Genomic DNA, 26569 nt, shown 5'->3' with positions numbered 1-26569 from the left:
TCCTTCTCGGATCTCGGGCTGGGCGCGCCGATCCTGAGAATATGTGGTACCTGCGAATCGGTGAGCGCATGAAACGACTTTCAGTCACTCCCATTTGCGACAACATGGTCGAGAACAAGGGCGACGTCGACGCCTACGCCAGCGACAGCCTCAACTTGGCTATCACCATCAGCTGGTACCTCATCGAGGCCTACCGCGTCTTTCTCGAACCAATCCTCTGCCAGCTCGGCCTGGTCACGCCTGGCTTTGGCGACCCGACGTATGGAAGGGCCTCGCTGCCCCGCTCCGCAGACGAGCAGCGCTACATCTACGACAATCCAAGGGTCACGGTTGAGTCGCGCACCATTCATCTAACCGAGGAAGCTCTGCGAAAAGGAAAGAGCTGGGACCGACCAGAGTACAGCTTTGTTGCCTACTCGACCTGGCGCATCGACGAGGCCTGGGAGCGAGAGAAGCGTGAGAGGAGTTGTCGAGGCAGTACGAAGTGCAAGGAACACTAATGTGCTCTTCTCCCCCCAACAGATAAAGCCTCGGTGGTTCTCCTCCATGGCATTAATGTGAGTATTTTGCACTGGTCGATGCTAGGTACAGCCACACTCACAGCCTGCCTCCTTTCGCAGAATTATGGCGGGCGTGCTGCAGGCACTGGGCTTCACCACTGCGAGGCCGGTTTCCGTGTAATCGCCATTGATCTACCCTCATTTGGTCGAGTGAGTTGAGCTGTTACCTTGAGATATGATCCACGCTCGCTAACATCTGTTCGCCCCTATGAAAAGTCTTCCGGCCTGCACTCGTACATTCCCTCGCTCAAGATCCTCATCGAGGCCACGCACTCGGTGCTGCAGGATGTCATCAAGCACGATCCCCCACACTTGCGGGGCAACAAGTTCTTCCTTCAGGGCGAGAGCATGTGAGTACGATTATAACTCTCCCACACCGGCGACTGGGCACCTGTGTTGATATCCACCATGTAGGGGCGGCTTCACGGCACTCTACTACGCCGCGCTGTACCCGCCGCTCTCGCCTCCCTCGCAGGGCGGGCCGGACCCCACCAAATTGACGGAGATTGAGCTGGACAGTGTTCGCCCCAACATTGCGGGCATCGCATGCGCCGCGCCCATGCTCGCCATCAGCCCGCACTGTGAGCAAAAGCCCATCGTGGACTTGAAGAAGCTCCTCTCTGCTGACCACTGCCGCGACGAAAACAGCACGACCGTCGTATGTCCTCGAAACAATCGCACGCGTCATTGCCTTTTTCGCCGGTCGCCTGCCCCTGGCGGCAGGCGTCAAGGGAAACGTCAGCGACGACATCCGGGTCGAGCATGAGTTCCATGCCGATCCGCAGACCTACAAGGGCTACATCCGGATCGCCACAGGCCTCGCCATCCTGCTGGGTCTCGAAGAGCTCCAAAAGCTTGCGCCCAAGATTACAGTCCCCGTCTCTTTCCACCACGGTAAGAATGACCGAGCGACGAGCTACCTCGGCACCCAGGCATTCTGCGAGAGGGTCTCCTCACCCACGAAATCATGCAGGATCTGGGACGGGTACGAGCACATCATGATGAAGAACGTCAAGGGACAGTCCGAAGAGGACAACAAAAAGAGAATGGCCGTTCTCGACGCCATTACCGACTTCTTTAAAGAGCAGGCTCGATCATAGATGCTTGCCCTATGGGCTTTTGCTAGAATACACGTGCATGTCTGCTCTCTTTCTCTTCTTCCTCAATCGAACACGATCTTCTTCGATGTTGGACCTCCAACTGCTGCCCTTGTGGCAGCCTCGACCATCTCCTTTTGCTTCTGCTTTGCGACCCAGCTTGGGTGCATCTCTTGCGTCTTTGCCCTTTTCTCTTCTCTTTCTGCTCGTCTTTCTGGAGGAGGCCGCCCTCCTGCCCTGTCGAATGTAGGTGCCGTGCCTGCAATATTTCTACGTAGCCGGTCTGGATGCATTCTTGCGGCTCCACGTCCCCCCATCGCGGCGCCTGCCATTCGTGGTTCTCGTGGTTCTCGCTCCCGAAGCTTGAGATGGTTTGCGTTGCGCCCGTATTTCTTCTCCCACAAGCTGCAGAACTGCATCAGCAGCATGTCACACCTGCGCGCGGAAAGAAAGTACTCACGCCTTGCGAGCTCTTTGGCCCATTCGGTTCTTTCTTGCACCGGCGCGGACTTTGCCATCCAATCCTCGGTCCTCAGCGTCCGAGTCGATACTTTCGAGCTCGGCATCGCCGTCGCTCCACTCGTCGTCGCTTCCGCGTCCTAAGTTCAGGCCGCGACCGCCGACGAAGCCCGTTGCGAGCGACGGGAGGAACGTCGTGCCCTCGTCGTCGTCGTCGTCTTCCGAACCTGAGATCGGGTCTGAGCCTTCCTCGCCTTCTAGGTCTTTATCTTGCCCGGATAGTTGCGAGTCCTCCGACGAGTCCCTGGAAGGTGTCGGCGAGGGCAGTCTCTTGCGCTTCCTTTCCCCTGTCTCTTCCTTCTGAGCCTCTTTCTTCACGCCTGCAGAAACCGAGCTTTTCCCATCTTCGTCGATTTTCGCTTCGACCGGGATCTTCTTGGATGCTCGCGTTTGACCAACCTCTCGCGGAGTGGGAGCAGTAGAGGTCCGGTCCTTGGCCTTTTCGGTTACCCTTTTCTGCAAACCCAGCCCCAAAAGCCTCTCAATCTCGCTCACGCCCCTAGACACCTCTTCCGAGACGATCTTGCTGGATACGAGCCTCGACCGGACCAGGTCATTGACGCTGGTCGTGCTTGGACCACTACCGTCGGCTCCTCGTCGCCTGGACGCATCCTCGATCAGGAGATGTGTGGGTCCGAGGATATCCGCGAGCGGAAAACTGTCCGAAGCTGTACCACGAGGAAGTAAGCGAGCTTTGCCCAGCTTTGTCCAAAGGGCCTGCAGCGCGACGGCCTGTGCTTCGACTGCCTTTGTCACCTCGAGCTCCTTCTCCAAGTCCGGTCCGCCTTCCTCCTCCTCTTCCTTGGCCTTGGATTTGCTAGACTTGAGCTTCTTGACAATGCGCTGCGTCTCAAAGGTCTTGGCACGTTTGACCGATTGTGAAACGAGCTTGATGACGTGGTGCTGTTGCAGGAGATGAGCTTCTGCCAGACAATTTAGCCGGCAACAGATCAACTCACCATCTTGCCCTGGACCTTCTTTTCGTCGATGGGCCGGACCTTGGCCTCCACTGGCCCTGCCGTTCCAGGCTGCTGCTCAGACTCTCCTGAGTCTGGGTGAGCTATGCTCGACTCTTTGCCTTCTTCCATCTTGTCAAAGCACGCCCCCCTCGACTGCCTGATGCTTCCTGAACCAAACTTCCTTTCCTCTCAAAAAATCTCAAAATCTCGCCCCGCCTCGACACGTGCAAAAGCAGGCCACGTCCGAGCTTTATTCTCGACGCCCGTCGCCTTCTTCTCCTCCAGACCACACAGTATAGACAGAGACAAGGATGGCCGACACACTTCGAGAGATCGCCGAGCTGCCTCAGACGTTCGTGCGCGAGGGCACACAGGTACGTGCTATTCCCACCTTCACTTTCAATCCACCCTCAAACTTCCTTACTTTCCCTTGCAGTTCATGAACCGATGCACGAAGCCCGACAAGAAAGGTGCGCTTCCTGCTCTATCTCTCAGTCCTCTAGACGCTTGTCTGACCCTTCTTTCTCTGTCTCTTCCTCTCCAGAGTTCCTCCAAATCTGCCGGGCCGTTGGGATGGGATTCGTCGTCATGGGCTTCATCGGCTACTTTGTCAAGCTCATCCATATCCCCATCAACCACGTCGTAAGTCTGACCGCTCCGAATCACTTGCTTGACACGAGTCTGACATTGCCTTCGCCGGTATGTGCACCCGTCTCTTTCAGCTCGTGTAAGTTGCTCGAAAAGATGGTTCACTCTAGAGCTGCTTCTGACCATCAATTCTCAACAGTGGTGGAGCATAAAGGGTCGCGCGGACGCTTCGGACGTATATGGAGCGGGGTCCATTGTATGACAAGGGCGCTGAGCTGAGAAAAGCATGATCAATTCATGAATCGTACAGATGGGTGCAAAAGGGAGAAAGTTGCCGCCTTAAGAAGTTTTGCCGCTGTCGGCCAATTTTTCAAGTCTATCCAGCGTCCTCTTGAGGAGGATGGCGCCGCCTCCGCTCAGCCGTTGCACCGCTTCGGGCCGATCTATCCCCCCTTTTGCCTCTGTGCCTTCCGCTGATGTCGTGTCCGAAGAGGAGCTAGCCATGAGCGCATGGCCCCTAGCCAGAACCCTTTCTAGTCTGCCCTTATGCCCATCATCGCCGGCACCGCCACCGAGGTAGAAGAACTTGAGCTCCTCTTCAAAACCCGGAACGGGGTGCTCGAGCGCTCTCCTGATGAAGCCCCTCGAGAGGACGTACGCCCTTTCGGCATAGTAGGCGGCATTCAATCTGCCCTCTTCGGTCCCTGCTAATCTCTCGAAAGCGGGCTCTGTGTAGTATGGATCTCGCACCAGGACAAGGCCGAGGATCGAGACGAGAACCTGCAGCAAACTGCTCTTTGCAGGGTTCCAGCTCTCGGACTTTTCCCCGCTCCATGCTGAAAGGTCTTGGTCAGCTTTGGTGCCTCTTGGGAACACAAGGGGGCAACAACTCACTGTTGAGAACGCTCAGACAGATCTTGCCCTCTTCGTACAGGTTTGGGCTCACCCTTCCGTTTCCGTTTGTCCAGCTGTGAAAGTGCGCAACAGGAGGCTCGTGTGGGTAGCTGGGCTTGAGGCGAAGATCGATGAGAAAAGGTGCATCCTCGTAGCTTCAATGACGATGAGCCTCCACAGTAACAGGAAAAGGAAGGGAAGATGCACTTACGGAGTCCCTTCGCTGCCAATGATGATGGCCCGCAAAAGGTCCGTACGGTCCTCGTACGCCCGGACGAGAATCGAGTCTGTCAAGGGCAATGTGTCAGCGATCTTCTCGCTCCGTGGTATTTCAGAGACAGCGACTGACCTGGCAAGCTCGACTGAAGTGCTCTGAACTCCTTTTGCAAGCGCGAGTAAAAGGCCTTGGCTGGCGCTCCATCGTTGGTCTCGCCGATAAATGCATGGTCGTCCGGCGCGGTCTCTTTGATCTCGAAGAGAGGCCACCGGGCATCGTCGGTAGGCATATCTGCACCGCTGTGTCGAGGCAGCTCGCCTTGGCTGGGTGTCGCTGTGCCGTTGGTTCCGCCATTGGCGTGGCTGTCGCTGCTCGTCGGTGCTTCTGCTTCCGCATTGACGGTGGCGCCCTCCCCCTGCGCTGCGACGGCAACAACCTCGGGCTCCTTGGTCTCTTGAGCCGAAGCCATCTCCACGTCGCCATCCTCCGGCGGGACATTTCCTGTCTCGCTCATGTCCTCCCAGTCATCGTCCCAGTCGCCCTTTTCTGCCTCGACACCCTCCTCGGTCATCCAGGCAGCGTCACTATTCCCAGCACTCCCCTCATGGTCCGTGTAGGACTCGGAGCCATCGGCCCAGTCGTCTTCGCCCTCATCTCTGGCCAAGAGCGTTAGCTTAGTGATCGATGTTAGCGTCCTGCGTCCGTCTGGCAACTCGACCACGACGCCACCATCGCGCTCCAGAGCGACAACGGTGCCAAACCAGTCAATTTCGCTCGCTTCGGCTGCTGATCGGGGCATGACTTGGGGAGTTGCGCGTTGGTAGTGTGCTGCAAAGGCCATTCCCCTCTTGCTCATGTCCTCGCGCAGATCGTCTGGATGCGGCAACTCCTCCGACTCGCCTATCCGCCCCAGTGTTGGTGCCTCGAAAGCGGTGTCCTCCGTCGAGAGCAGGACGGTGTCGCCCCGATGCACACCAAACGTGACAGGATCCGGACCTTGGACGTCGAGCTCAAGGACCGGGATTGTCTCCACCTCGTCCGAGTCGTAGTACTTGATGACGGCGGTTCTCTCGACTGGGTCCATGCTCTGGACAACGGCACCCCTCTGTTGCCCCCCTTCCCCCTTCCACAGGACGTGATCGCCTCCCCAGACGTCGTGCTCATCCAGGTTGACGTACGGGACTAGATCCTTTGCTGCTTCCGTCGAGGTGGTCGAGTCTTGCCAGAGGAGATCCAGCTTGGTGTGCGTCGCCACGACGTTCATGACACTGACTTCCAATCTCTCTACGCCGTGCTTCGTAACCTCCAGTCCGTACTTTTCAATCATCGAAGGATCTCGGAAGACGACCTTGTCACCGGAGAGATGGGCCCGATCTCCCAGCACCCCAAGATTTGTCAACTTATCGAGGTCGGTCCAGAATCGCTTTGGTCGCTTGAGACCCTCTTGCTCGGCGGGGGTCAGCTTCTGGTTGATGGCCAGCCAATTGACGCAGACGAGAATCTGCCGGACGTCGACGATCCTTTTGCTGTGTTCCTGTTCCCAATTGAAGACTGACATCCAGAGGCTATTTCGCGAGGCGAGCTGTGTCGCAGGTATGTCTAAGCAAGAGCATCGACGGAAGATGAGAAAAGACCACTCACGTCGTTGGGCACGGCTCCAACACTCAGGCTATGCCCAATGTCGCACACCCGCACGAGTTCCTGAGAGCCGTCTGTCTCGACGAGAGCCTCCTCGAATACCTCCTCGACGTAGCCAACCCAATTCCCATGAATGACGTGATCCCCCGCGTTGATCCTGATGGCGTTTACAACTTCAGTCGCAGGGATCTTGACAGGTAGCCTTTGCCCCGTCAGCGCATGCTCCAGTTCCAGCTCCATCGAGAAGCCCACGATGACGGCCGACAATGTCGCGGTGAGGGATCTCTTGCAGACATCTCCCAGTTGAAAAGCGCTGCTGGCCGGTCAGCACGCTGGTCTTTGAGAAAGTTAAAAGACTTACCGATCGCACACCTCGAGGTCGGCCTCATCCAAAATCTCTCTCTTGTGACTGGCCGGAAAGATAACCCCAATCTCGCCTTGCTTGAGCTGAGATATCCCTGTCAGCTTACCACTCTATACCTTGCACATGTCCAAGCCGGGAAGAACCTACCGGCCTCTCCAAGCTGTCTTGTTCGACCTCGGGGTAGTGACCCTCCTCTTCACTGTACCAGCACCTCACCGCGAGTCCCACCTCGTCGCTGCCACGCCTCTTGACTGTATCATCCTGATACACTCGCGTCGTCGTGCTCGCTGCTCCATCTGCGAGCACCGCCGTTGCCATGGCCACCAAAAGATTCTCTTGGCTGCTCGATGCAAGTTAACGTTGAGCCTTTTGACTTTCATCGACTTTTTGGACGAGGGATGCACGTGAAGCGGAGGGCCACCAAATGCACGGACGCCTTTATGATCTTAATGAAGTGCAACGACGATGGCAGCGAGTGCCTCTCTGAGGCCAGCGTGGACCTCGTTGGGTTCATCGGCTGCTCAGAGTCTGCGGCAGAGCTTTGCGCACTTGGAAGGTACAGACGGACGCACGAGCGACATTGCACAAGCCAGCGGGCAACAGATCTGCATTCTCGATGGATCCTATAAGTTGCGAACGACTATCTCGTTTGCTTCCTCAGTTCCCTCAGACTCGTTTTCGAAAGAGTGGTTCGTGCAGTGTCTGGCCCTTGGCTTTGGATCAGAAGCTCGAATCGTGAGTGTAGAGGCTTGCTTTGCGCCGGAAATAATCTGACCACACACAGTTGGCGGCCGCGTCTTCCAATCGCATCTCGGTGTGGACCTCGGGCTTCTCGAGCGACTGGAAGCTGCAAACTTCATTTTTCGTTGAAGATGCCGTGACATACTTGAGTTTGCATAGAGGTGACTTTGTGCCATGGAAGAGGCAGAGAGAATCATCGCTGAACATGATTCGGCACAGATACCCTTCTGGTTGGCGCAGAATCGAGCCTGTCAACTTGGAAGCTCAAGGATGGGCCAGTGGCTTCCTGGACAAGATCCTGGCGTCTCAAATCGTCCAAAGCAGTGACCTGCGCATCGTTTGATGGAACCGGTCGCCGCTTTGCGGCCACCTTCTCGCAGGACCCGACAGTCTTCGTTTGGACGATCGACGCAGAAAAAAGGCCAAAGCTCAGGAACAGACTGAGACATTCGAGAGCGGTTGTCAAAGTCTCATGGAGGGGCGCACCAGAAGACCAGAGCCACGCTGACGTGCTGATCACCACCACTTGTGACGGAGTCGTGCGGCTATGGATGGCGGTCATAGATGAACCAGACTGCTATCGGCTCTGGTCCGCGACCGACGCCGCTTCGTTTGATTCGAGCAGACGGCGAGCAACGGGAGGCAAGGGACAGCAGCGGCCTTGCATCTATCTCGATGCGAGGAGAGCTACCTCCACCATGCGACGCAGCTTAGATCTTCTCCTTCGGGACATCCAAATGGCAGAGACTGGCGTGGGCAGCGATCGAATTGATCTCACAGAGAAGACAGTGGACCTCAAACGAAGTCGGGCCCGTCGACTGGAACAATTCATTTCAGAGACGCCCGACATGTTCCTCCATGTGAACCAAGAAGGCATCCTGGGGGTTCGGGCACTGGCTGGTGTCGATCGACGACCACCGACGCTGTGCGAAAGCTTCACTGCGCTCAAGATTCCCGCCCCTGATCTGGTTCAGAGCGAAGCAATGCAAGACGTCGACCTGGTGACGCTCACGATCCCCCCATCGGCCGATTGCGACAACCCTACGGGTCTTATGCGTATCGAAGGTGGCGAGAAAGGCGGTATTGCAGACTTTCAACTATCTCCAGCCTTGCTCTTCGACGGTCAAGGGCAGGGTCTGACTTCCAAGAGGCCGTCGGGAAGTGTGGGTCACCTCGACACCATCTCCAGCCTGTCCTGTAGCGGCGACACGCTCTATTCCTTTTCAGGTAGCGGACGGGCTATTCGGTGGTCTCCCCACGGCTCGCAAAAAGAAGAGCTTAGCCAGACCATCGCTGCGCCGCTCGGCAAAGTTGCAATGCGAGGCAATCGTTGCGTCCTGGAGAGTCAAGACGGCGAAGTCTTTGCTGGGGAATTTGGCAAACGGTTGTTGAAGCTCGACGGACTTCCTCCGGGATCGAAGATGCAAGATCTTGGTTGGACGTCAATCTCGGATAAAACTCTCGCCTTGATCTCGACTACAAGTGGGGAGGTCTTTGCGTGGAAAGGAGAAGAACCAAATCTGCAAAGGGTGCAACTAAATGGAAGGGAGGGAAATAAGGCTCTAGCTTTTGTCGACGGACGAAACAGCGATACAGTCCTTACCATCGATTCTCAGTCATTGGACGTTTGGACAGTCACGACTGAGAAGTCCGGGCTTTGCCTACGTCTACAGAAAAGCATCAACGGGACGGGGCATTTGCAACTGGCGACATTCGAGCACGACCAGAATCTGGCCGCGCTGGTCGATGGATCTCTGATCGTTGTCCACGATCTGGCTTCGAGAAGCACCGATACGATCAAACCTACGGGCAAAGTAGTCGCCATGGGATGGTCTCCAGATACGTCCAATGGCCCGCTGCTCGCCGTTGCCTCGCAAACAAGCGTAGACATCTTCTGCCGAGCCCGAAACGATCTGCTGGGGACTCGCGGTGATGCAAAATCTCGTTGGCGTCTGAGTGCCCAGATCGATCTATCGTCCGCCGTCGCCGCACCCATCTCCTCGTTGGTATGGCTTTCAGACTTCCAGCTCGTCATTGCCTCCTCGAATCAGCTCTATAGCTTTGGACCACTTATGAACGATCCGGAGAAGAAGTCTTTGCACTTAGCGCAATTGGCCGCCTCGAAACTGGGACCACTACCCGAGTACCATCCCCAGGTCTTGTCTGGGTGCTTGCTGTTAGGGAGACTGGACTTGGCAAGACACATCCTGGCCCATGCGCTCAAGAACGACGAATTTCTTGATGGCTCGTGGACGTGCTTGAAGAAGCCAATTATCGACGCACCTCGTATAGATGCGGGCGGCGACCTTGACCACCTCGCAACACTACACCTAGAGGACAAGAAAGAATTTCGAGCAATCAGCCGAGCCATCATTGACGTCGATGAGCTTCAAATGCCGCTAGATGACGAGGGCTTGCGCTACCTCGTCTCGCTCAAGTGGCGACTCGCAAGCTTGTCTGACATTGATACTCCATGGCGAGATGTTATCTTTGCCTTCCACAGCAAAAGACAGGAACTTCTTGTCCAAGTCCTTGACCGGTGGTACAACTCCAAGATTGACTGGCCTACCGCTCGTTCGATTGGCCTCTTCATGTGGCTTCGATCAAACGACGACGTCCGCGCCCAGGCCGAACTTGTGGCTAGGTGCCAGTACACGAAGGGGGAGGATAGGGATCCCTCTGCGTGCTCTATTCTCTATTTTGCCTTGGGCAAACAGAAGCTCGTGCTAGGCCTTTGGAAGCAGGCTTACTGGCATCCTGACCAGAAGAAGATGCTCCAATTCTTGGCCAACGACTTCACGCAGGATCGCTGGCGTTCGGCTGCCCTCAAAAACGCATTTGCCTTGTTAAGCCAGCGGAGGTTTGGTGAGTGGCAATTCCAGCTTCGGGCATTTAACTGGGCCGTCTCCTGACACCGCCTTGAAGAGATGGCTGCCACTTTCTTTTTGTTGGGTGGAAGCGTCAGGGATGCGGCCAACGTATGCATCCGAAATCTCGACGATCTCTCGCTGGCTGTCACAATCGCTCGACTGTACGAGGGCGGCGAAAGTGGTCCCGTCCTAGCTGACATTCTGAAGAAGCATGCGATTCCGCTTGCCGTCGAGAGAGGTGATCGGTACTTGGCCAGCTGGGCATTCGGCCTGCTCGGTCGTGAGGAGTACGCTCTGGCGTCTCTGGTTGTGGGTTGCTCTCCTTGGATAGCATGGTTCCCTCACTGACATTAATCTTCCTCAGAGACCCTTGACAGACGTTGCAAAGGAAGCACTAGTCGTCGACTTGAACGTCGCCAAAGCGGAAGAGGAAGATCCGTCGCTGCCGTTGCTGTACCGGACACTCCGACAGACTTTGCCCCCGCCATTACCGCCGAGCCGCTCCGAAGCGCAGCTCGTGCTTGACTCGGCCCGTCAGCTTCGTCAGAGCGGTGCGTTTTGCTATTCAATCTCTCAGACGCCTCAAGCTGACTTATCTGCGATCTACAGGCTGCCACTCACTGGCACTCGAGCTTGTTCGCAGCTGGACCTTTTCAAAGGCCGCTCCCATTGCTCCCACTGCTGCCTCCAAGTTTACCAACCGAGTCGAGCCACAGCAGCAGCAGCAGCAGCAGCAGCAGCAGCAGCAAGATATTCCGGCTACGCCGGCGACCAAGGCGCCTAGCCTTATCAAGAGGGACAAGGACCTTCAACAGCAGGGCGCTCAAGAGTTCAGCATGGACTCGTTCGGCTTCTGACCTGCTAGCCTCGTGATAATATATTACAGCAATAGATCCCCGTCTAGCATTAGCTCCAGTCGAGATCCTCGTCAACGAGGTCCATGATCTTTTCCCCGTCTGCATTTCGTGCGTCGGTCGGAACAAGTGCACTGTCCCGCTCTTGGAGAGCCTTTTGCCAGCCCCCTTGGTCGACGCGGTCTGACTCCTGGGCTGCCTGGTCTCGTGCCTGCCAATCGCGTCGGGGGTCATATCGCATTCGATCGTCTTTGAGCATGCTGTGTTGAAGGAGTTAGCGTGGTCGAGCGTCTTTGCGAGTAAGCACAACATACCGATTATCGACCCGAGCATCCTCTCCCTCGATTCCCAACATGGGCGCCGGCGTCTTTGCCTCAATCACCTAGCAGCAAAGCATCATCCTTCAGCCATCTGTCCGACTTCGTGCTCCTCAAGTCCAGAGGTGTGTCTGCGAGCGAGATAAAAGGAAGAGGGGGGAGAGTGGATTTTGCAAGCTCACATAATGGTTGTCGCAATGTGGGCAGTATTCGTCGCCGTCCTCAAAGACAGTCAGATCTTTGCGAAAGGCGCGTTTGCACTTCTTACACAGAAACGCCATCTCGGTCGTCTTGCCCAGCGGGTGATCGGCTGACTCGGCGTGACACTGCGGACAGTCGAAGAACCGCTGGCAGCACGGTGCCCGGATCGTGACCTGGGCGTTGAGGATGTGCTTGCTGCAAACGGGGGCGGGGGCCGGGGGGGCGGGGCCGCTGAGCTTGGGGAGAGAGGGCCCTCGGTCTCGTACCAACTCACCACATAGTCGTGTGTCAGGCCTGTGCTGCTTCACCTCTGGTATGAAAGTTGAGGCACCTGTCGGCACTCGAGCGAAGAGAAGGAAAAAGAGGCGTGCTGTCGTATTCGTGAGATGGTCGCTGTTGGTGTTTTCGGCACGAAGAAGTCAAAGCGCGTCTCTTTCCAGAACGTCTTAATTTTTCTGTCGCTCAAGATTACCCTGGATTGTTCGAGCTGAGGTTAACAAGCACAAGACGTCAAGCCCATCGGAACAAAAGAGCGTAGAAGTACAAGATGATGTGTGTTAGCTAGGTGTACAGATGTGGTGGTACAATGATTGCTTTCTTCTGAAGGGGTTGACAGAGATGCGGTACTCTCTTCTGGCGAGTGACACTTGCTACCCCTCTCGCCATTGATGGCCACAGGTCCTCTCGGTGCATCGATAGAACGTAGTCACTGATACGTTCTGGTCAGCAATCTCTCTCGGACGTCTCAATGTATTTTCAATACTCACTGGGCTCATCGGCCGACCGAATCTGGAGCTGCATGAAGAATGCCTCGGGATTGTCGCACTTGGGGCAAGCGACTGGTCCGACAACCTCCTGTCAGTCTCATCCCATGATCCTTCCAAGCCAGCAAGTCTACTCACTTGCGGTCTTGTCGACATTCTTCCATGCATCGTCCCCACCCATGATATCGTCGACGTCCTTCCTGGTGAGCTTCACCCTCGTGGTCATCTGCTTTGCAATCGGAAACTCGTATGGGCACGTGCTGCAAGCCCACTTGTACAGCCCACGATCATCGGTGCCGATGAGTAACATGTTGGCACATGTCGGGCAGAAGAGCGACATGGCTGTCTTCTTCTTTCCGGAGAGGCCTGCGACCTGTTTTGTCCGCGGTAGTCGAGTGACTGCTGCGAGCGTCTCGACGAGAAGAAATAAATTTCAGGAAAAAGCCGCCAAAACTCAGAACACGTGGGAGCATATGATTCTGAAGACCATGCAATTCTGGACTGTCACGGTGACAGGAGGGGACCCTACAATTCGTTTGTGCTACGCCTGTGAAGTGAGAGATGGCTTGCTTCATGAGCTGTGGAAGCTCGCCTTGCCCAAATGGCATCGTTTTCTGCATGCGAGTAGCCAATCTCGTTTGAACGCTTGGCAACAGAGATGGCCGGCACCACCCGCTTAACGCCGCCGTGGTAGTGGTCGAGGTACGTCGTTTTGTTTGCGCTTCCGGCTCCTGCCGGGATCTTCGAGCCGTTGTTGAGCCTTTGGGTAATCGATGCCAGGTCCAAACCAAGATAATCAGCGGTAAAGGTACCAATCCAGGAGTTCTCGTGGTTGCCCCTCATCTTCTTGACGAGCGCCGGTCTGCTCCTTTTCGTGTGTAAATACAGGTTCACGTCTACGCCGCTATGGCCCGTCGTGCTCCAGCTGAGGTGAGCACGCCAATTGACAATACTCGCAAGCCAGATCGTCAGAGCTAGGCCGGTGTCATTTTGCTTCGACAGGTCCAGTGCTCGTTGGACTTCTTCATCGGAGGCGTCTGAAATGCCGAGGTTGTCACGGATAACGTAGTCGGCCATGCGGGTCTTGAGCTCATCGCCTGTCTTGTTTGCTGCAAATTTGAGGTACTCGGCGGCGAGGAATCTTGTAAAAGAGAGTCAGAGTGTGTCCGTTCGATGTATGCTACAAAGTCACTCACTCGGTGGATCGCTTGCCTTTCAAGAGAACATCCGGATACCAGAGGTAGGCGCCTTCTTCGTCTTCAGGACGTTGGTAGGCCAACGCAAGGCCGCCACACTAGGTCCAAAGTGTCAGCAAAGTCATAGGGAGCGGAGAAGAGCCTGCTACTGACCTCATGGTCGGCGGTCGACACCATAAGATACTGAGGCTCCTCCTCGTCGTCGTTGTGGTCGTTTTCATCCACCCAGCGCTTGACCGCCTCAAACATGTTGTTGTACTCGATGATGTCGTGAACATGGCCGATCGGGTCATTGTTGTGGGCCGCATGATCGATGCGAGCACCCTCAATCATGATGAAGAAGGGTTTTCCGTCCTTTTTGAGGGCGTTCAGCGCGGTGATGGCCATCTCCGTCAGGCTAGGCTCGGCGGTGTGGTTGCGGTCGATTTCATAAGCCATGTGCGACGATGTGAAGAGGCCCAAGCTGGGAAAAGAGACGGTGGATCCATTGTGGAAACTCTCAAATTCGGTCCGATTGAGAACAACGGTCCAGCCATTCCTCTTTGCCTCGGAAATAAGGTCTCGACTGTCCTTTCGGCTGCTGGTGGAAGAGGAGTTTGGCAGAAAGTGCCGTCGGCCTCCGCCCCATAGGAGGTCCACCTGACGACCGAGGCTGTAGCCACCGAGCTGTTGGCTTGCGATCTCGTTCTCTTCATCACGGTCATCGATGTGGGCCGAGTACGAGGCAGGGGTGGCGTGGGTGACACGAGACGTGGTGACTAGCGCAGTGTTGTAGCCTTTTGCCTTGGCGCCTTCGAGGATTGTTCCGCAGGGTCGTTTGTCGTTGTCGACCCCTGAGAGATAGAAATGAGAATATGTTTGCCAAGCAGTCACCTGGAGACTCACCGATGTAGGCGTTGACAGACTTGACTCCGCAGGAGTAAGCAGTGGCACTAGCTGCACTGTCGGTCACGAGCGAGTCCGTCGAACGGGTCCTGATGCTACCGATGAGATGCGAGTCGAGAGCAAGCTGCGTATCCCAAGGTGACCCGTCTCTCGCCTGTCCCGGTACAGACGATCAGCTCGGCATCTCGGAGGATTGATAGCGGTGATTGCTCACCTGCACGAATGAGCGAGCAAAAGTCTCCGAAGCAGGCCCAAAGCCATCTCCAATAAGTTGAATCACCGATTTCTGCCTCCGTTGCTTTGCATTCGGTGCTGCAGACGCGAGAAGGAGCAGTCCCAATAGGAGCAGCGACGAAAAGGCAGAGAACGACACCATGACAGAGGCGAACAGGAAGAGATGCAGAGGATGAGTTGCCTGCGAAGCTTTGCCATTTATAGCTTCCTCACACCGTCAAAGGTGTCAAACATCCCATTCCGTTCCTGGAAGGTCTATCTCACACGTTCGCTCTTTCATCAACCGCGAGCGGCGGCCTCTCAGAGTGTCGCTCGACACCTTGCAAAGGTGATGAGCACGTTCTCTCTCGTCTTGTATATATATCTTCCGCCGGACGCCAAGACTCAGAAGAAGAATCGCAGTCGAACAGAAGCGTGGGCAAGAGAAGTTCGTCTATTGGACTAAGCTAGCTTCAAGGAGTGGCTTGGCAAGCTTGGCTTGGCGCTGTTGTAGCCTGAATTTCCAATTTCATCTTTATTCTGGTATCTCTCCAACCAGCGCTTCCTTCGTTGGCTAATGCGAGTACAATACTGGAGGAAGCTGGAGAACGGGAACAGCACCTCGGAGGCATCCGAGCGGGCATGGCTGCCAGTCTTGCGCAACGGCCCAACCGGGTATTGCAGCCCAATCCTGCTCGTTCATTGAATCGTCGATAGCTCTCTGCACGATTTGACGACCTGCTTCGTCTTCTTCGAGGTCTACTTGTTCCGAATGTCTTTCCATCTCCTCGATGAGGGACATGAGCTCCTCTTCCCGCCCCGTCTGCTCGCTGCGTTGAGACTTGTCGCCGGTCGCGATAAGATTGGCGAGCTCCAGTACGTGGCCCCACTGACTGCCTTGGTTGAGATGCCGGGCAACGACGAGAGAGGCCGGGGTAGGGCTCAGAAGGCACCTTTTGATCGGGTAGGATCGGTCCCTGGCCTCGTCCTCATCTTCCATCATGCCGTCTTCTCCCTGCATGGCCTGCCTGGACGAAGCTCCCTCCAGATGCCACGGCTCTTCGCCAAAGATAGCCACAAGCCAAGCAGCGATGCAGCGTGTGTAGCTGGACCCTGCCAGGGAGGCATTTCTTGATGTCAGGCGTCTCAGCAGCCCATCGAGAAACGTGCTAGTAAATCCCTGAACGCTCTGGTCGAGGTGACGAAGCAGTGGAAACCACGTGTTGTAGAGATGAGAAGGCAGCGGCGGTACCGACCCGTCTGCAGCGGGCCTCGGACGTTTTCTTTGAACCGAGAAGAGAGGTCAGCAGACACAATAGCATAGAACAGGAACGCAGCAGACGAACCTTTTTGCCAGTGGTACTATGTAGCCTGGCTCGAAAAGGATGTCGACAGCCTCTTCCAAGGTGGAATCCTGACCTACGTCGACAAAAACAGAACCTCCTACTGCTCGGATCGAGCCGTCGATTCTAGCAAAGAGCTTCTCTATGCGTAGTTGTTGAGTCTTCCTAAGCGACTCGTCTCTAGCCACCTGCTTGGCGATCTTGCGATAGGACAACAGGCTCCTTCGAAGGGACAGGGATAGATCTTGACTGACGCCTTGTGTCATTGGCTGGACCGAAGAAGACGTGGCCATGTTCGGCCACCAAAAGTGAGCATCGAGCCATTGAAGGGCCGAGAGACAAGCCTGCCGACAGACTTGCAGCGAGGGGAGCTCTTCGTGTGTGGCTGCGTGGCGAAGTTCGACAAACCAAGCTGGCAGGCCGATCCGCTGGGCGATGTTGAAGATGCTCTGCGCGTACAGGCCCGTCTGAAAGGCGTCGGCGACGGAATTGACAAAGCGAAGGAGCGCAGACGAGTAGCTGCTTCGTAGCGTCCAGTCTATCTGGTGTCGATCGAGTAGGGGGTGAGAAAGAGACTCAAGCAGTCGCGCTTGGACCAGGCTGCTCGTTGACTCGACGGCGTGAGGGCATGAGGACCGATTCAGCCAGACGTGGGCAATGGAAACGCCTTGCGACTGAGCTTGAGCATCATCCGAGTAGAGAAGATTGTGCAGCTGGTTCAGCGCATCGGCATGCTCGTACGGTGTCCGTCGCGGGAGCTTCATATGGTCGTAGTCTCGCCAACAAATTCGCGGTAGTGAGAAAAAAACAAAAAAAAACCTCAATTACTTTCAAACTTTGGACGTGCCCTCACATCGATTTCTTAGCTCTGAGCCCCAGCAAAGATGGTCCCCGTGCGAGAAACATGATCTTCCGCATGCCTCCTGCCGGCGCGGTGCTGCCTTTGCCACCAGAACCTCGTGCCACACGGTTACGAATCCACTCCCATAGCTTGCTTTGCCAGCTTGGAACCCATCGCGAAGTTGATAGGAATCCTTGAACAGGGTAGCCAAGTTGATCCGGATCTTATGGTAGCCTCCTCGATAGCAGGCCTATCAGGGCGTTCACTGACTTCTTTGTGGCCCCGACAACGCTCATAACAACGGACGCATGGACATCAGGCCAGTCATGGACATGGACAGGTAAAGGAGACAGCTGGAGCTGACAAGAAGCCGAGGCTAACGAAGCGAAGGTGTGAGAGCACACGTGCTGAACAGGACGGAAGATGAAGCTGTTTGTATCAATGACAGCTACTTTAGCATACCTTGCAGTAAGCACGGACGAAGTGCCACCGGGAGCGATCAAGCTAAATGCAAGCTTTCGAGCTGCTGGTAAATTAATAATTGTCTCAGTCTCTTCGTGAAGACTTTGCTGCAACTCAACCATGCGGTGCTTCCATCAATCCGCGCTAGTGGTGAGGAAAGAGTAGAGCGATCGCACCATGGACGATCAATGTTCCCTCCTTCCTGTCAGCAAAATCAGATCACCCGCCACCATGGCGAACACAACGTCAAGTTCGACAGCGCCAGCATCCATAGCAGAGGACTGGAATTCTCGTGGGCTGCCGCACGCCGCAGTGGGCGCCATACACGGCGCTGCACTGAACGCAGCTTTTTTGTCCTTTGACGTATGCCTTGCTGCTACCTATGTCCTACTCTCCAAGCCCAGCGAGCGCCGCTCCACCCTTTTTCGACTGCATCTTCTCTCCTTCATCTGCGCAGGCGCTTTCTTCATCATTCAGATAGCGCTTCAGCCCCAGATTGTGTTCTTGTACGCAACACAAACACCAAACGGCATATTCGATGTTGGCGCATCGTTGACTATGTGCAGATGTGAGTTAAAACTCAGCTACCGGGACAGCCCTGAGTTGCTCACCTACGTAGACAGGGCTCATTGCCTCTGATTTTTTTTCCGTATTTGGTCCCTTGGTGGCCGACTCAACTCTCTTCTTTAAGCTCAGCGCAATGTACCCGTCGTGGACTGCATCACGCACGAAGCGACTTTTCGTGCTGGGGCCCTTTCTTACCGCTCTCATAACTCGGCTCATTCTGTACACCTTACTGGTGTGGCAAGACATTTCGGGAACAGATGCCTACATCAAGAGCGGCGGTTCAATTTTTTTTAATGCTGGGAAGGTCGTTTTCCAAAGTATCCTCATAATCATCGATTTTAGCTTGCAGATCTTATCCTGCAGCTACGTTTCAGGTAATTCTCTCATCGCTCTTACATCTTTGGCACCCATGCATGTTGACTTCCTCCACAGCCTTGATCCTTCTTCGCGCTTATCGGTACAGAAAGCAGATGCGCGCCAAAATCCAACGCAAAGGTCTCGCAGACAACGAAAAAAACTTGCGGCACAAGCTGAACCTCTTTGTCGAGTCGATTCTGATGGGCTTCGTGCCTCCACTTCTGTGCCAAGTCCTATACCTAGCAACCTTTCACTCGAGCGTCATCACGATACAGGCAATTTCGACATACACCGGCACTGCGAACGTCTTCCTGTCCGCCTTCTTTGCCGTTCTCGCCACCACATGGTCTACTGTGCGCGACGTTGTGCCCCGCCGTTTCTCGTCACCACAAGACCATCCAACTTTGCCCCATGAAGAACAAACAGGCCCCAACAGGATGAAGACGGAAAAGTCCATCCTTAGCAACTTTCTTGAACGTGCCGGCGGCGACGGCGATGACGAGGAAGACATTGAGTTTGTTGACAGAACCCAGTCATCACCAGACGAGGAGAAGTCGACGCCTGCATTGCCTCTAAAGGGCACCTCGGAATGGCGCACGCACCTGTCTCGCCAGTTGGGATCCAAGCAGCAGCGTCCTCCCACGTAAATAACATCTCTAAGCCCTGTATCCTATCATCAAGTGCCACTGGAAATGATCAAACTAAAACAAGGATAAGGACAGGAGCGCATTTAATATTAGAATGTGTGTAGGCTTATACAAGATCCTTTTCTACGCTGTATTATCGTCCCATCCCGGCTAGCTCAGTCGGCAGAGCGTTTGACTCTTATTTCTCTGAAATAGAGTACCTGATCATCAGGTGGTATCAAAATGTCGAGGGTTCGAGCCCCTCGTTGGGAGGCGATATTTTTTTGCTACTTTTACCTTTTGTCTCGTTTGCACTCTAGCAGTTCGCCCACCAACACGACTTCCTTCGGCTACTTGCGAGTCCGTTCGCAAGCTCAGGACAGTCACAGTTGCAGGAAGCGTGCTTATCGAGAGTTCAACGAAGCGCGCAGGTCCCAAGAAAGTTCCGCGTTCTTACGTTTTTCCATTACAGCTACGTACCTGCATCGAAGCTTTCATCAGCCAGCAAGGAGACCTTGGACTCTCGTCGAGCCACTTCAGACCTATAAGAATTGCCTGGGTACATGCTTGGGAACAAGGGAGAGTCTTCATCGAGCGAGGGTGCGCCTCCGAAAACGTCGAGCGGGGACATTCCACCCCGAGTCCAAGCCCGGAGTATGCTGGGCTAGCAGCTGATTGGAGTACAAGGCTCCGTGGCGTAGGTTCCAAGCTCAGACTTGCCGAGCTGATGTTCCGACCTGACACAGCTGGGGCGGTGAAAAGAAGAAAGACAGCTTGCGCCAAGCCCTTTCCTGTGCGACGATGTTCACGGGAGGGACCGTTCCTGGCTTTCTATTTTTAGAAATGAAGTGACAAGCTGCCTCCAAGGGTGTCCAAATACAGATTGATCTATGCAAAATTCGATGGAGAGCCAAGGCCAGAAGAGGCTTTTTATTTCCCCTTTTAGTATTCAGGAAAAGTTCTTGGCGCCGTGCTAGCGATTGGATTCGGTTGCCTCGACCCGCCTTAGTAGTCGTAGCCTGGCTCATCGCTATTTCATCAAGGCACTCGGTCATCGACGATTTAATTATTCTTTCCTCCTCTCCCCACTCTTTTCTCCGACAGATTCAATTCCCTTTGCCCAGCAGCTTCGACCCGTTGTCAAGAAAGAGGCGGAGAAGACGTGCAGAGAGAGAGAGGGTCACAGACACAGCCCGCCTTGGCAGAGGGCGATTTATTTTATTTTTTTGCTTTGGCCGCCCAAAGGACGGATGCTCGCTTTCCACTGGGCGTGATTCTCGCCCCTCGCCCATTTGCTGTGCACAGCCAGCCAGCCACTTTGCCGCCGCTCTCTTAAGTCGTCACAGTTTCCCGGCATTCGCCCTCGACCTCGCCCTCGCCACCTCTTATTGGCTTCACCAGTCCCTTGTCCCCCCCTACACCATCCTCTGCGCCATCCGTCAAAGCGGCCCAAGATGACAGACGAGGACAGCAAGCCGGTCCTGCCGACGATCATCACGACCGAGTCGGCGACGAGTGGCGAGGCTCAAGGTGCGGTGGCGGCCTCTACTTCTTCATCCTCGGGGCACAACCATGGCCGCAACTTTAGCATCAGCAGCACGGGTGGCGGTGGCGGTGCAGGCGGTGGGAGTGGGAGCACGAGTCATCCGGGGCATGCGAGAAAAGCCAGCCTCCAGGTGCCAGGGGCGACGGCAGTCGAGCAGGACAGAGACGTCGTTCCTTCGTCCCCCACCCTCAGCGCCACGTCTGATTTTTCTTCGGCTGGTCCCAGCGAAGGGAGCGCCTTTCGAACTGCACTTGCACTCCGGGACAACGATCCACGCATTCAGCACGGTCGGCAGGTCAGCATCGCGAGTGCATTCACAAACGAGACGAGCCAGCCTTCCAAGGACCCGCGATCGTCTCCAACCACAACCACCGCCGCCGCTGCGGAAGAAGACGGCGGCAAAAAGAGGAACCCACGTAAAGAGATTGAGAGCCTGGAGACGGAGAACACATCGGCCTGGGCAAGGCTCAAGATGCGTCTGGCCGGCCACACGAGACAGGGAAGGCGGCTGGCCCAAGCGAAGGCGCTCGAGGAGGCAAAGAAGCGCGAGCGGGAAATGGACCCCAGCCCGTTTCCTCACCGTCCCGTCGAGCTGGCCGACCTCATTGATCCAAAGAGCGTGGCCAAGCTGCGCGACATGGGTGGCGTCAAAGGCCTCGTTGCTGCTCTCGGCACCGACCCTCACAATGGCCTCAGCATGGGCGCCCAGGGAAGCGACGGCGACAGCGACATTGAAGCAGTCGATGATTCGGGCTTTGTCCGCGCATCGGAAGCCGACAGGCAGCGCGTCTACGGCCGCAACATGCTTCCTCAGCGAAAGAGCAAAAGTCTGCTTCTACTCATGTGGCTCGCCCTCCAGGACAAGATTCTCATCCTCCTCTGCATTGCGGCCGTCGTCTCCCTCTCTCTCGGGCTCTACTCCGACTTTGGCACACCCGAGGACTACGATGAGACGTGCCCCAACCCACCTCCGGGCGCACCGGGCTGTCCTCTGCCCAAAGTCGAATGGGTCGAGGGCGTGGCCATCCTCGTCGCCGTCGTCATTGTCGATGTTGTTGGCTCCCTCAATGACTGGCAAAAGGAGCGCCAGTTCAAGAAGCTCAATGCGCAAAAGGAGGAGCGAGAAGTCAAGGTTATTCGCGGTGGCAATCCGGCGCTGCTCAATGTCCACGAGCTCCAGGTCGGTGATATCCTTCAGCTGGAGCCTGGCGAGGTGATTCCCGTCGATGGCGTCTTTCTCCGCGGCCACAATGTCAAATGTGACGAATCGGGTGCCACGGGCGAGTCGGACATGATCCGCAAAGTGTCCTACGAAGAGTGCCTGGCCGATCTGGAGGCGCATGAGAGGACGGGTGAGAAACTGCCTCGGCGCGATTGCTTCCTCTTGTCGGGATCTAGGGTGCTCGAGGGCGTGGGCGAATACGTCGTCATCGCCGTCGGGACGAGCAGCTTCAATGGCAAGCTCATGATGGCGCTGAGGACCGACAGCGAGATGACGCCTTTGCAGGCTAAGCTCAACCGACTGGCCGAAATCATTGCCTATGCCGGCGGCGGTGCCGGTATTGTGCTCTTTGTCGCGTTGATGAGTGAGTGATTGCATTCCTGCTGCTGTGAACGACAGATCTGCTAACCAAGCTACAAAGTTCGATTCTTGATCCAAATCACAAGGCCTAGTGACATGGGGACACCCGACGAAAAGGCGGAGAAATTCATCGACATTCTCATCCAAGCCGTCGTCATTGTCGTCGTAGCCGTGCCCGAAGGACTACCCCTGGCAACAACGCTGGCCCTGGCATTTGCGACGAAGCGCATGACCAAGGAGAACTTATTGGTGCGACTGCTTTCGGCCTGCGAGACTAGCGCAAATTGCAGTGTCATTTGCACCGACAAGACCGGCACGCTTACGCAGAACGAGATGGCCGTGGTAGCGGGCAGTATCGGTGTTCACCTCAAGTTCGCCTACAACCTCGAAGAGAACAAGGGTCGAGTCGACACAAATGCCCAGGAAAAGGTCGTCGAGGAAAAGGACAAGCGTGCATCTCAGCTGTCGATTCCCCAGACGCTGCAGATGCGGACAGGCCGAAAGGACTGGGCTGTGGACCAGCACGAGCTCAACGAGGCCATAAGCGAGCCGCTTCAGACTCTCTTCAACGATGCCATTGCAATCAACTCGACTGCGTTTGAAGAGGAGCCCAAGGTCGCACAGGAGGAAGAGGTGGTGCCCTTGCCGTCCTTTCTCAAACGCGTCGCCGGCTTGTTTAGTAAGGTCAAGGCGAAGGAGCAGGAGTCTTCCGAGGTTAGCTTTGTTGGCTCCAAGACGGAGACGGCATTACTCAAGATGGCCAAAGAGCTCGGGTGGGAGAATTACAGAGAGGCACGAGAGAAGCACGAGGTGGTGACTAGCTTCCCATTCAGTTCCGAGCGCAAGGCAATGGCCGTTGTTGTTCGTCGAGCAGACGGAGGTTACCGTCTCTTTACCAAGGGAGCAAGCGAGATTCTGAGCAGCCTATGCTCTCGTCACGTCAAAGTTGAGCTGCCCGTGGAGGGTCAAGCACCTAGCTCTACCATCGAGACGGAGGAGTTTGACGAGGAATCTCGAGACAATGTGGCCAAGACGATCATCTTCTACGCCAACCAGACGCTTCGCACCATTGCAGTTTGCTATCGCGACTTTGAGTCGTGGCCGCCTCAGGACGCCCAGTTCGACGAGGACGGCGTCATCACGTACAACAGCCTTGCCAAGGACATGACGCTTATTGCCATTACCGGCATCGAAGACCCCCTCCGTCCCGGCGTCAGGAATGCCGTCGCGACGTGCGGCAAGGCGGGTGTACAGGTCAAAATGTGCACCGGTGACAATGCGCTCACAGCTCGGTCGATTGCAACGCAGTGCGGCATCTACACGCCCGGCGGCATCATTATGGAGGGTCCTGTGTTCCGAAAACTGGCGGAATCCGAGATGATGATGGTCGTCCCCCGATTGCAGGTCCTCGCTCGGTGCAGCCCTGAGGACAAAAAGATCCTCGTCCAGTGCCTCAAGAACATGGATCACGTCGTCGGTGTCACAGGCGACGGAACCAATGACGCACCTGCCTTGAAGACGGCCAACGTGGGGTTCAGCATGGGCATCGCCGGTACAGAGGTCGCTCGAGAAGCATCGGACATTATCCTCATGGACGACAACTTCGAGAGCATCGTCACGGCCATTATGTGGGGCCGCAGTGTCAACGACGCCGTGCGACGCTTCCTTCAATTCCAACTGTCGGTCAATATCGGCGCCGTCGGCATCACGTTCATCACAGCCGTTGCAGATGACGGCGAGTCGAGCGTCTTCTCGGCGGTGCAGCTGCTCTGGATCAACCTCATCATGGACACTCTTGCCGCCCTCGCCCTCGCGACAGACCCAGCGTCGCCCGAGCTTCTGGACCGCAAGCCAGACAGACGCGATGCACCACTCATCTCGACAGATATGTGGAAGATGATCGTTGGCCAGTCCATCTACCAATTTGCTCTCATTCTTGTGCTCAATTTTGCAGGCTATTCGATTTTGGGCCTCGACCCGAACTTTGGCGAGGACCAGCGCAGTCTACGCGCTCTCATCTTCAACCTCTACGTCTGGTGCCAGCTCTTCAACCAGGTCAACTGCCGCAGCCTGACACGAGACCTGAATTTCTTCAAGAAGCTCCACCGCAACTACTGGTTCATGGGCATCATCCTCATCGAAATCGGGCTGCAGATCCTGATTTCGTACAAGGGCGGACAAGCCTTCAGCGTTGTGCCACTCCGTTCGCGCGATTGGGGCATCACAATCATCGGCGGGATCATCTCGTGGCCCGTCGGAGTACTCATTCGCTTGATCCCAACAAAGCCGATTGACAAGACCCTGATCAAACTGGGCCTCATGCCCGACCCAGACGCCTTGCCGAAGCATTCACCACGCTCCAACACCTTCCTGCAGTCCGAGGCGGAGAAGACCAAGGCGGAATGGGAGGAGCCGGCCATCGGCCAGGTCGCGGAGAAGCTCTCTACGTTTGCGAGACTGCGCGGAGGTCGATCGAGGCTCGTCCCACTGGGCAAGAGCCGAGCGAAGAAGATGAGAGAGGCAGACGTCCACCCGCAGAGCCTAATGGTGCTCGTACCAGCGCTGATCGGCGCCAGCGTCGGAGGTGGCTGGCGACCAACAAATCCGCCAGAAGCGAGTGTCAAGGACCCGAGCGCGGGTGATCCCAGCGTCAGCTCCTGGCAGCTCTATCAGGGCGGCCATATCCAGGTTCACCCAGAGACAGATGCCAAGGATGATTTCTTGGAGAAGCTCAAGGGTGGTAAATAATCTCGGTGCTGGCTAGCTTGATTGAATATAGAAACATAATGCCGCCTTCCCATACCCTTGCCCTTGTGTGCGGGGGGAGACGAAGTATCCTGGAGGAGCGCTTCGTGGCCCCAGAACCACTGCTCCGTTCTCAAACTTGTAAATTACATTGATTGTACAGATTGAAAGTATCACACTACTCCCTTTTTGCGACTCTCGCGAAGCAGCTTCTCACCCTCGATGAGCCTTTTCCGCGTCTCCTCGAGCTCTTGAATGGCAAAGGCGCGAGCCTTGTCCAGGCGTTCTGCCTCGGACTGAATCGCCTCCTGCGACAATGCGTCAAACAGAGCGCCTGAGGTGTTGTGAAGCGGGTGCGGCGGCTTGATGCCTGAGTCGGCATTCAGATCTCGTCCCTCTTCCAGTTGCTCGAGGGCAGCTTTGTAGCTCCTGAACGCGCCCGGATCGCCGAAGGCTTGTGCCGAGGTCGAAGGAAGGCTGTGTCCAAACGATCAAGATCAGTCAGATGAGACACTGCGTCAGGTCAGGCCAAGGGTGCCAGCTACTCACGGTGTGGGAGGGTGGGCCAAGAGCACATCGTAAAAGACTTCAGTCGGCTCGGGAAAGACAATCTCGTCATAAGTCCATGAATGGACGACGGGGGGCGGCGGTGGGAGCGACTTGTTTGGCAGTGTGCCATCTTCCAGCTTGACTTGCTGGGGCGCTTCTGCTGCTACATCAGGATCCGTCGCCGGTGGCGCAACCTCGGCCATTGTGACATCTTGCTCATTTTCTGCGCTTTCCGCAGGTGCTGGGACTTGGTCTGCTGCCGCCGATTCATCGGCCCCCGTGTTGAGAGCCGGGGCCGGCGCTGTTGCCGGATCCTGATGGTACACGGCGATGGGATGCCAAGGATGCAGCTTCAGCCGATGGAAGCACGTCACCGGCTTTTCGCCTGACTCTGGCTGGAAGAAGATCTTGATTTGAATGTCGAATTCACCCCAGCCGGTTTCGGTCACTTGAAAAGGGGGCCGGTCGATGTCTATCGCGATCTCGTTCAGCAGTCATTCTGACTGGTTGAGCGGGAGATCAGGAAAACACTCACTCCTTGTCGATTGCGGATATGTCTCGTGGAGCTTGATCTGTACCCGCTTGACAAAGTGCGACAGATCGTCTTTGCCGCCGACCATCTTATGGTAGTCTGTCTCTTGCTCTCGCCCTCTCGTACTGACGCCTGTGCTGACACCAGGGGTGCCAGACCCACCGGCGCTTCCTTCGTCAGCAGCCGGAGTCTTTGGTCTCCCCGCTGTTGCTACGTCCGCTTTGGAGCTGGCACTAAAGCCAGGCACCGTGGGCAGCGGATTCGAGGCTGCGCTTCGCACGGCGACGGTCCATTTGTGCGTGTGGTCCGGGGGCGCCGTCAGCTTCTCGGCATCGGACAACGGCGTCGCGGTGCTTCCGATGATGATGGGCCGCGAGACGGCGATGCCCTACCGTGGTGCACGCACTGTCGTCAGTCTTCATTTCAACTCCTCCTGCGTAGTAGCCACGACCACCCACCCGCATCCGCTTGTTGCTGCTCACCATCGTCGCGGCGAGCAGTGGTGTAGCAGAGCTAAAAATTCACGTGTCTAATTTTCGCAC

At 56.0% G+C, this 26569-nt stretch overlaps 12 protein-coding genes and 1 non-coding gene across 13 annotated transcripts; 6 read left to right on the top strand and 7 right to left on the bottom strand.

The window, feature by feature from the left end:
* Nucleotides 1–52: 52 nt before the first annotated feature.
* FA10DRAFT_266516 (alpha/beta-hydrolase) lies at nucleotides 53–1734 on the top strand. The gene is made up of 6 exons (XM_025521522.1): nucleotides 53–456; nucleotides 523–557; nucleotides 621–710; nucleotides 777–910; nucleotides 975–1141; nucleotides 1209–1734. The coding sequence occupies exons 1-6, from the start codon at nucleotides 105–107 to the stop codon at nucleotides 1658–1660; spliced, it is 1230 nt and encodes a 409-aa protein (XP_025377193.1). The 5' UTR covers nucleotides 53–104; the 3' UTR covers nucleotides 1661–1734.
* On the bottom strand, nucleotides 1647–3295 carry FA10DRAFT_266515 (hypothetical protein). Its single transcript, XM_025521521.1, has 3 exons — nucleotides 3136–3295; nucleotides 2118–3079; nucleotides 1647–2062 (listed from the first exon to the last, which is right to left on the bottom strand). Exons 1-3 carry the CDS (start codon nucleotides 3262–3264, stop codon nucleotides 1723–1725), a joined length of 1431 nt encoding a protein of 476 aa, XP_025377192.1. The 5' UTR covers nucleotides 3265–3295; the 3' UTR covers nucleotides 1647–1722.
* Nucleotides 3296–3428: 133 nt separating this feature from the next.
* On the top strand, nucleotides 3429–4168 carry FA10DRAFT_251253 (secE/sec61-gamma protein). The gene is made up of 5 exons (XM_025519603.1): nucleotides 3429–3509; nucleotides 3572–3605; nucleotides 3680–3777; nucleotides 3858–3862; nucleotides 3923–4168. Exons 1-5 carry the CDS (start codon nucleotides 3447–3449, stop codon nucleotides 3933–3935), a joined length of 213 nt encoding a protein of 70 aa, XP_025377191.1. The 5' UTR covers nucleotides 3429–3446; the 3' UTR covers nucleotides 3936–4168.
* On the bottom strand, nucleotides 4063–7154 carry FA10DRAFT_285706 (hypothetical protein; the record flags this gene model as incomplete). The annotated part of the gene is made up of 7 exons (XM_025524020.1): nucleotides 4063–4559; nucleotides 4618–4772; nucleotides 4829–4904; nucleotides 4967–6416; nucleotides 6476–6785; nucleotides 6834–6919; nucleotides 6984–7154. The coding sequence occupies 7 exons, from the start codon at nucleotides 7152–7154 to the stop codon at nucleotides 4063–4065; spliced, it is 2745 nt and encodes a 914-aa protein (XP_025377190.1).
* A 142-nt stretch (nucleotides 7155–7296) lies between these two features.
* FA10DRAFT_279246 (hypothetical protein) lies at nucleotides 7297–11504 on the top strand. The gene is made up of 6 exons (XM_025523529.1): nucleotides 7297–7571; nucleotides 7621–7738; nucleotides 7818–10442; nucleotides 10503–10756; nucleotides 10812–10998; nucleotides 11057–11504. The coding sequence occupies exons 1-6, from the start codon at nucleotides 7302–7304 to the stop codon at nucleotides 11302–11304; spliced, it is 3702 nt and encodes a 1233-aa protein (XP_025377189.1). The 5' UTR covers nucleotides 7297–7301; the 3' UTR covers nucleotides 11305–11504.
* FA10DRAFT_251251 (hypothetical protein) lies at nucleotides 11257–12207 on the bottom strand. Its single transcript, XM_025519602.1, has 4 exons — nucleotides 12094–12207; nucleotides 11801–12014; nucleotides 11616–11683; nucleotides 11257–11561 (listed from the first exon to the last, which is right to left on the bottom strand). Exons 1-4 carry the CDS (start codon nucleotides 12096–12098, stop codon nucleotides 11354–11356), a joined length of 495 nt encoding a protein of 164 aa, XP_025377188.1. The 5' UTR covers nucleotides 12099–12207; the 3' UTR covers nucleotides 11257–11353.
* Nucleotides 12208–12295: 88 nt separating this feature from the next.
* On the bottom strand, nucleotides 12296–12986 carry FA10DRAFT_266512 (putative Rpc11-DNA-directed RNA polymerase III subunit C11). Its single transcript, XM_025521520.1, has 3 exons — nucleotides 12722–12986; nucleotides 12587–12658; nucleotides 12296–12528 (listed from the first exon to the last, which is right to left on the bottom strand). The coding sequence occupies exons 1-3, from the start codon at nucleotides 12921–12923 to the stop codon at nucleotides 12470–12472; spliced, it is 333 nt and encodes a 110-aa protein (XP_025377187.1). The 5' UTR covers nucleotides 12924–12986; the 3' UTR covers nucleotides 12296–12469.
* An 85-nt stretch (nucleotides 12987–13071) lies between these two features.
* FA10DRAFT_251245 (putative PHO8-repressible alkaline phosphatase vacuolar) lies at nucleotides 13072–15254 on the bottom strand. Its single transcript, XM_025519601.1, has 5 exons — nucleotides 14879–15254; nucleotides 14665–14818; nucleotides 13933–14612; nucleotides 13780–13877; nucleotides 13072–13724 (listed from the first exon to the last, which is right to left on the bottom strand). The coding sequence occupies exons 1-5, from the start codon at nucleotides 15038–15040 to the stop codon at nucleotides 13109–13111; spliced, it is 1710 nt and encodes a 569-aa protein (XP_025377186.1). The 5' UTR covers nucleotides 15041–15254; the 3' UTR covers nucleotides 13072–13108.
* A 71-nt stretch (nucleotides 15255–15325) lies between these two features.
* FA10DRAFT_266510 (Las1-domain-containing protein) lies at nucleotides 15326–17013 on the bottom strand. Its single transcript, XM_025521519.1, has 2 exons — nucleotides 16224–17013; nucleotides 15326–16160 (listed from the first exon to the last, which is right to left on the bottom strand). The coding sequence occupies exons 1-2, from the start codon at nucleotides 16982–16984 to the stop codon at nucleotides 15452–15454; spliced, it is 1470 nt and encodes a 489-aa protein (XP_025377185.1). The 5' UTR covers nucleotides 16985–17013; the 3' UTR covers nucleotides 15326–15451.
* A 706-nt stretch (nucleotides 17014–17719) lies between these two features.
* On the top strand, nucleotides 17720–19172 carry FA10DRAFT_301278 (hypothetical protein). Its single transcript, XM_025524963.1, has 3 exons — nucleotides 17720–18091; nucleotides 18147–18464; nucleotides 18523–19172. Exons 1-3 carry the CDS (start codon nucleotides 17755–17757, stop codon nucleotides 19092–19094), a joined length of 1227 nt encoding a protein of 408 aa, XP_025377184.1. The 5' UTR covers nucleotides 17720–17754; the 3' UTR covers nucleotides 19095–19172.
* Nucleotides 19173–19238: 66 nt separating this feature from the next.
* FA10DRAFT_t34 lies at nucleotides 19239–19346 on the top strand. The gene has a single exon. It is a non-coding gene; the product is annotated as a tRNA-Lys (tRNA).
* Nucleotides 19347–20046: 700 nt separating this feature from the next.
* Nucleotides 20047–25133, top strand: FA10DRAFT_279242 (calcium-translocating P-type ATPase). The gene is made up of 2 exons (XM_025523528.1): nucleotides 20047–22205; nucleotides 22263–25133. The coding sequence occupies exons 1-2, from the start codon at nucleotides 20528–20530 to the stop codon at nucleotides 24947–24949; spliced, it is 4365 nt and encodes a 1454-aa protein (XP_025377183.1). The 5' UTR covers nucleotides 20047–20527; the 3' UTR covers nucleotides 24950–25133.
* FA10DRAFT_101731 (yeats-domain-containing protein) lies at nucleotides 24835–26532 on the bottom strand. The gene is made up of 4 exons (XM_025517827.1): nucleotides 26486–26532; nucleotides 26031–26415; nucleotides 25496–25967; nucleotides 24835–25423 (listed from the first exon to the last, which is right to left on the bottom strand). Exons 1-4 carry the CDS (start codon nucleotides 26510–26512, stop codon nucleotides 25120–25122), a joined length of 1188 nt encoding a protein of 395 aa, XP_025377182.1. The 5' UTR covers nucleotides 26513–26532; the 3' UTR covers nucleotides 24835–25119.
* Between the last annotated feature and the right edge of the window lie 37 nt (nucleotides 26533–26569).

Source organism: Acaromyces ingoldii (assembly GCF_003144295.1).
Source record: "Acaromyces ingoldii strain MCA 4198 unplaced genomic scaffold FA10scaffold_3, whole genome shotgun sequence".
NCBI classification, from domain to species: Eukaryota; Fungi; Basidiomycota; class Exobasidiomycetes; order Exobasidiales; family Cryptobasidiaceae; genus Acaromyces; species Acaromyces ingoldii.
The sequence above is the reverse complement of the archived record's forward strand: the minus strand, read 5'-3'. Positions and strand labels throughout refer to the sequence as shown.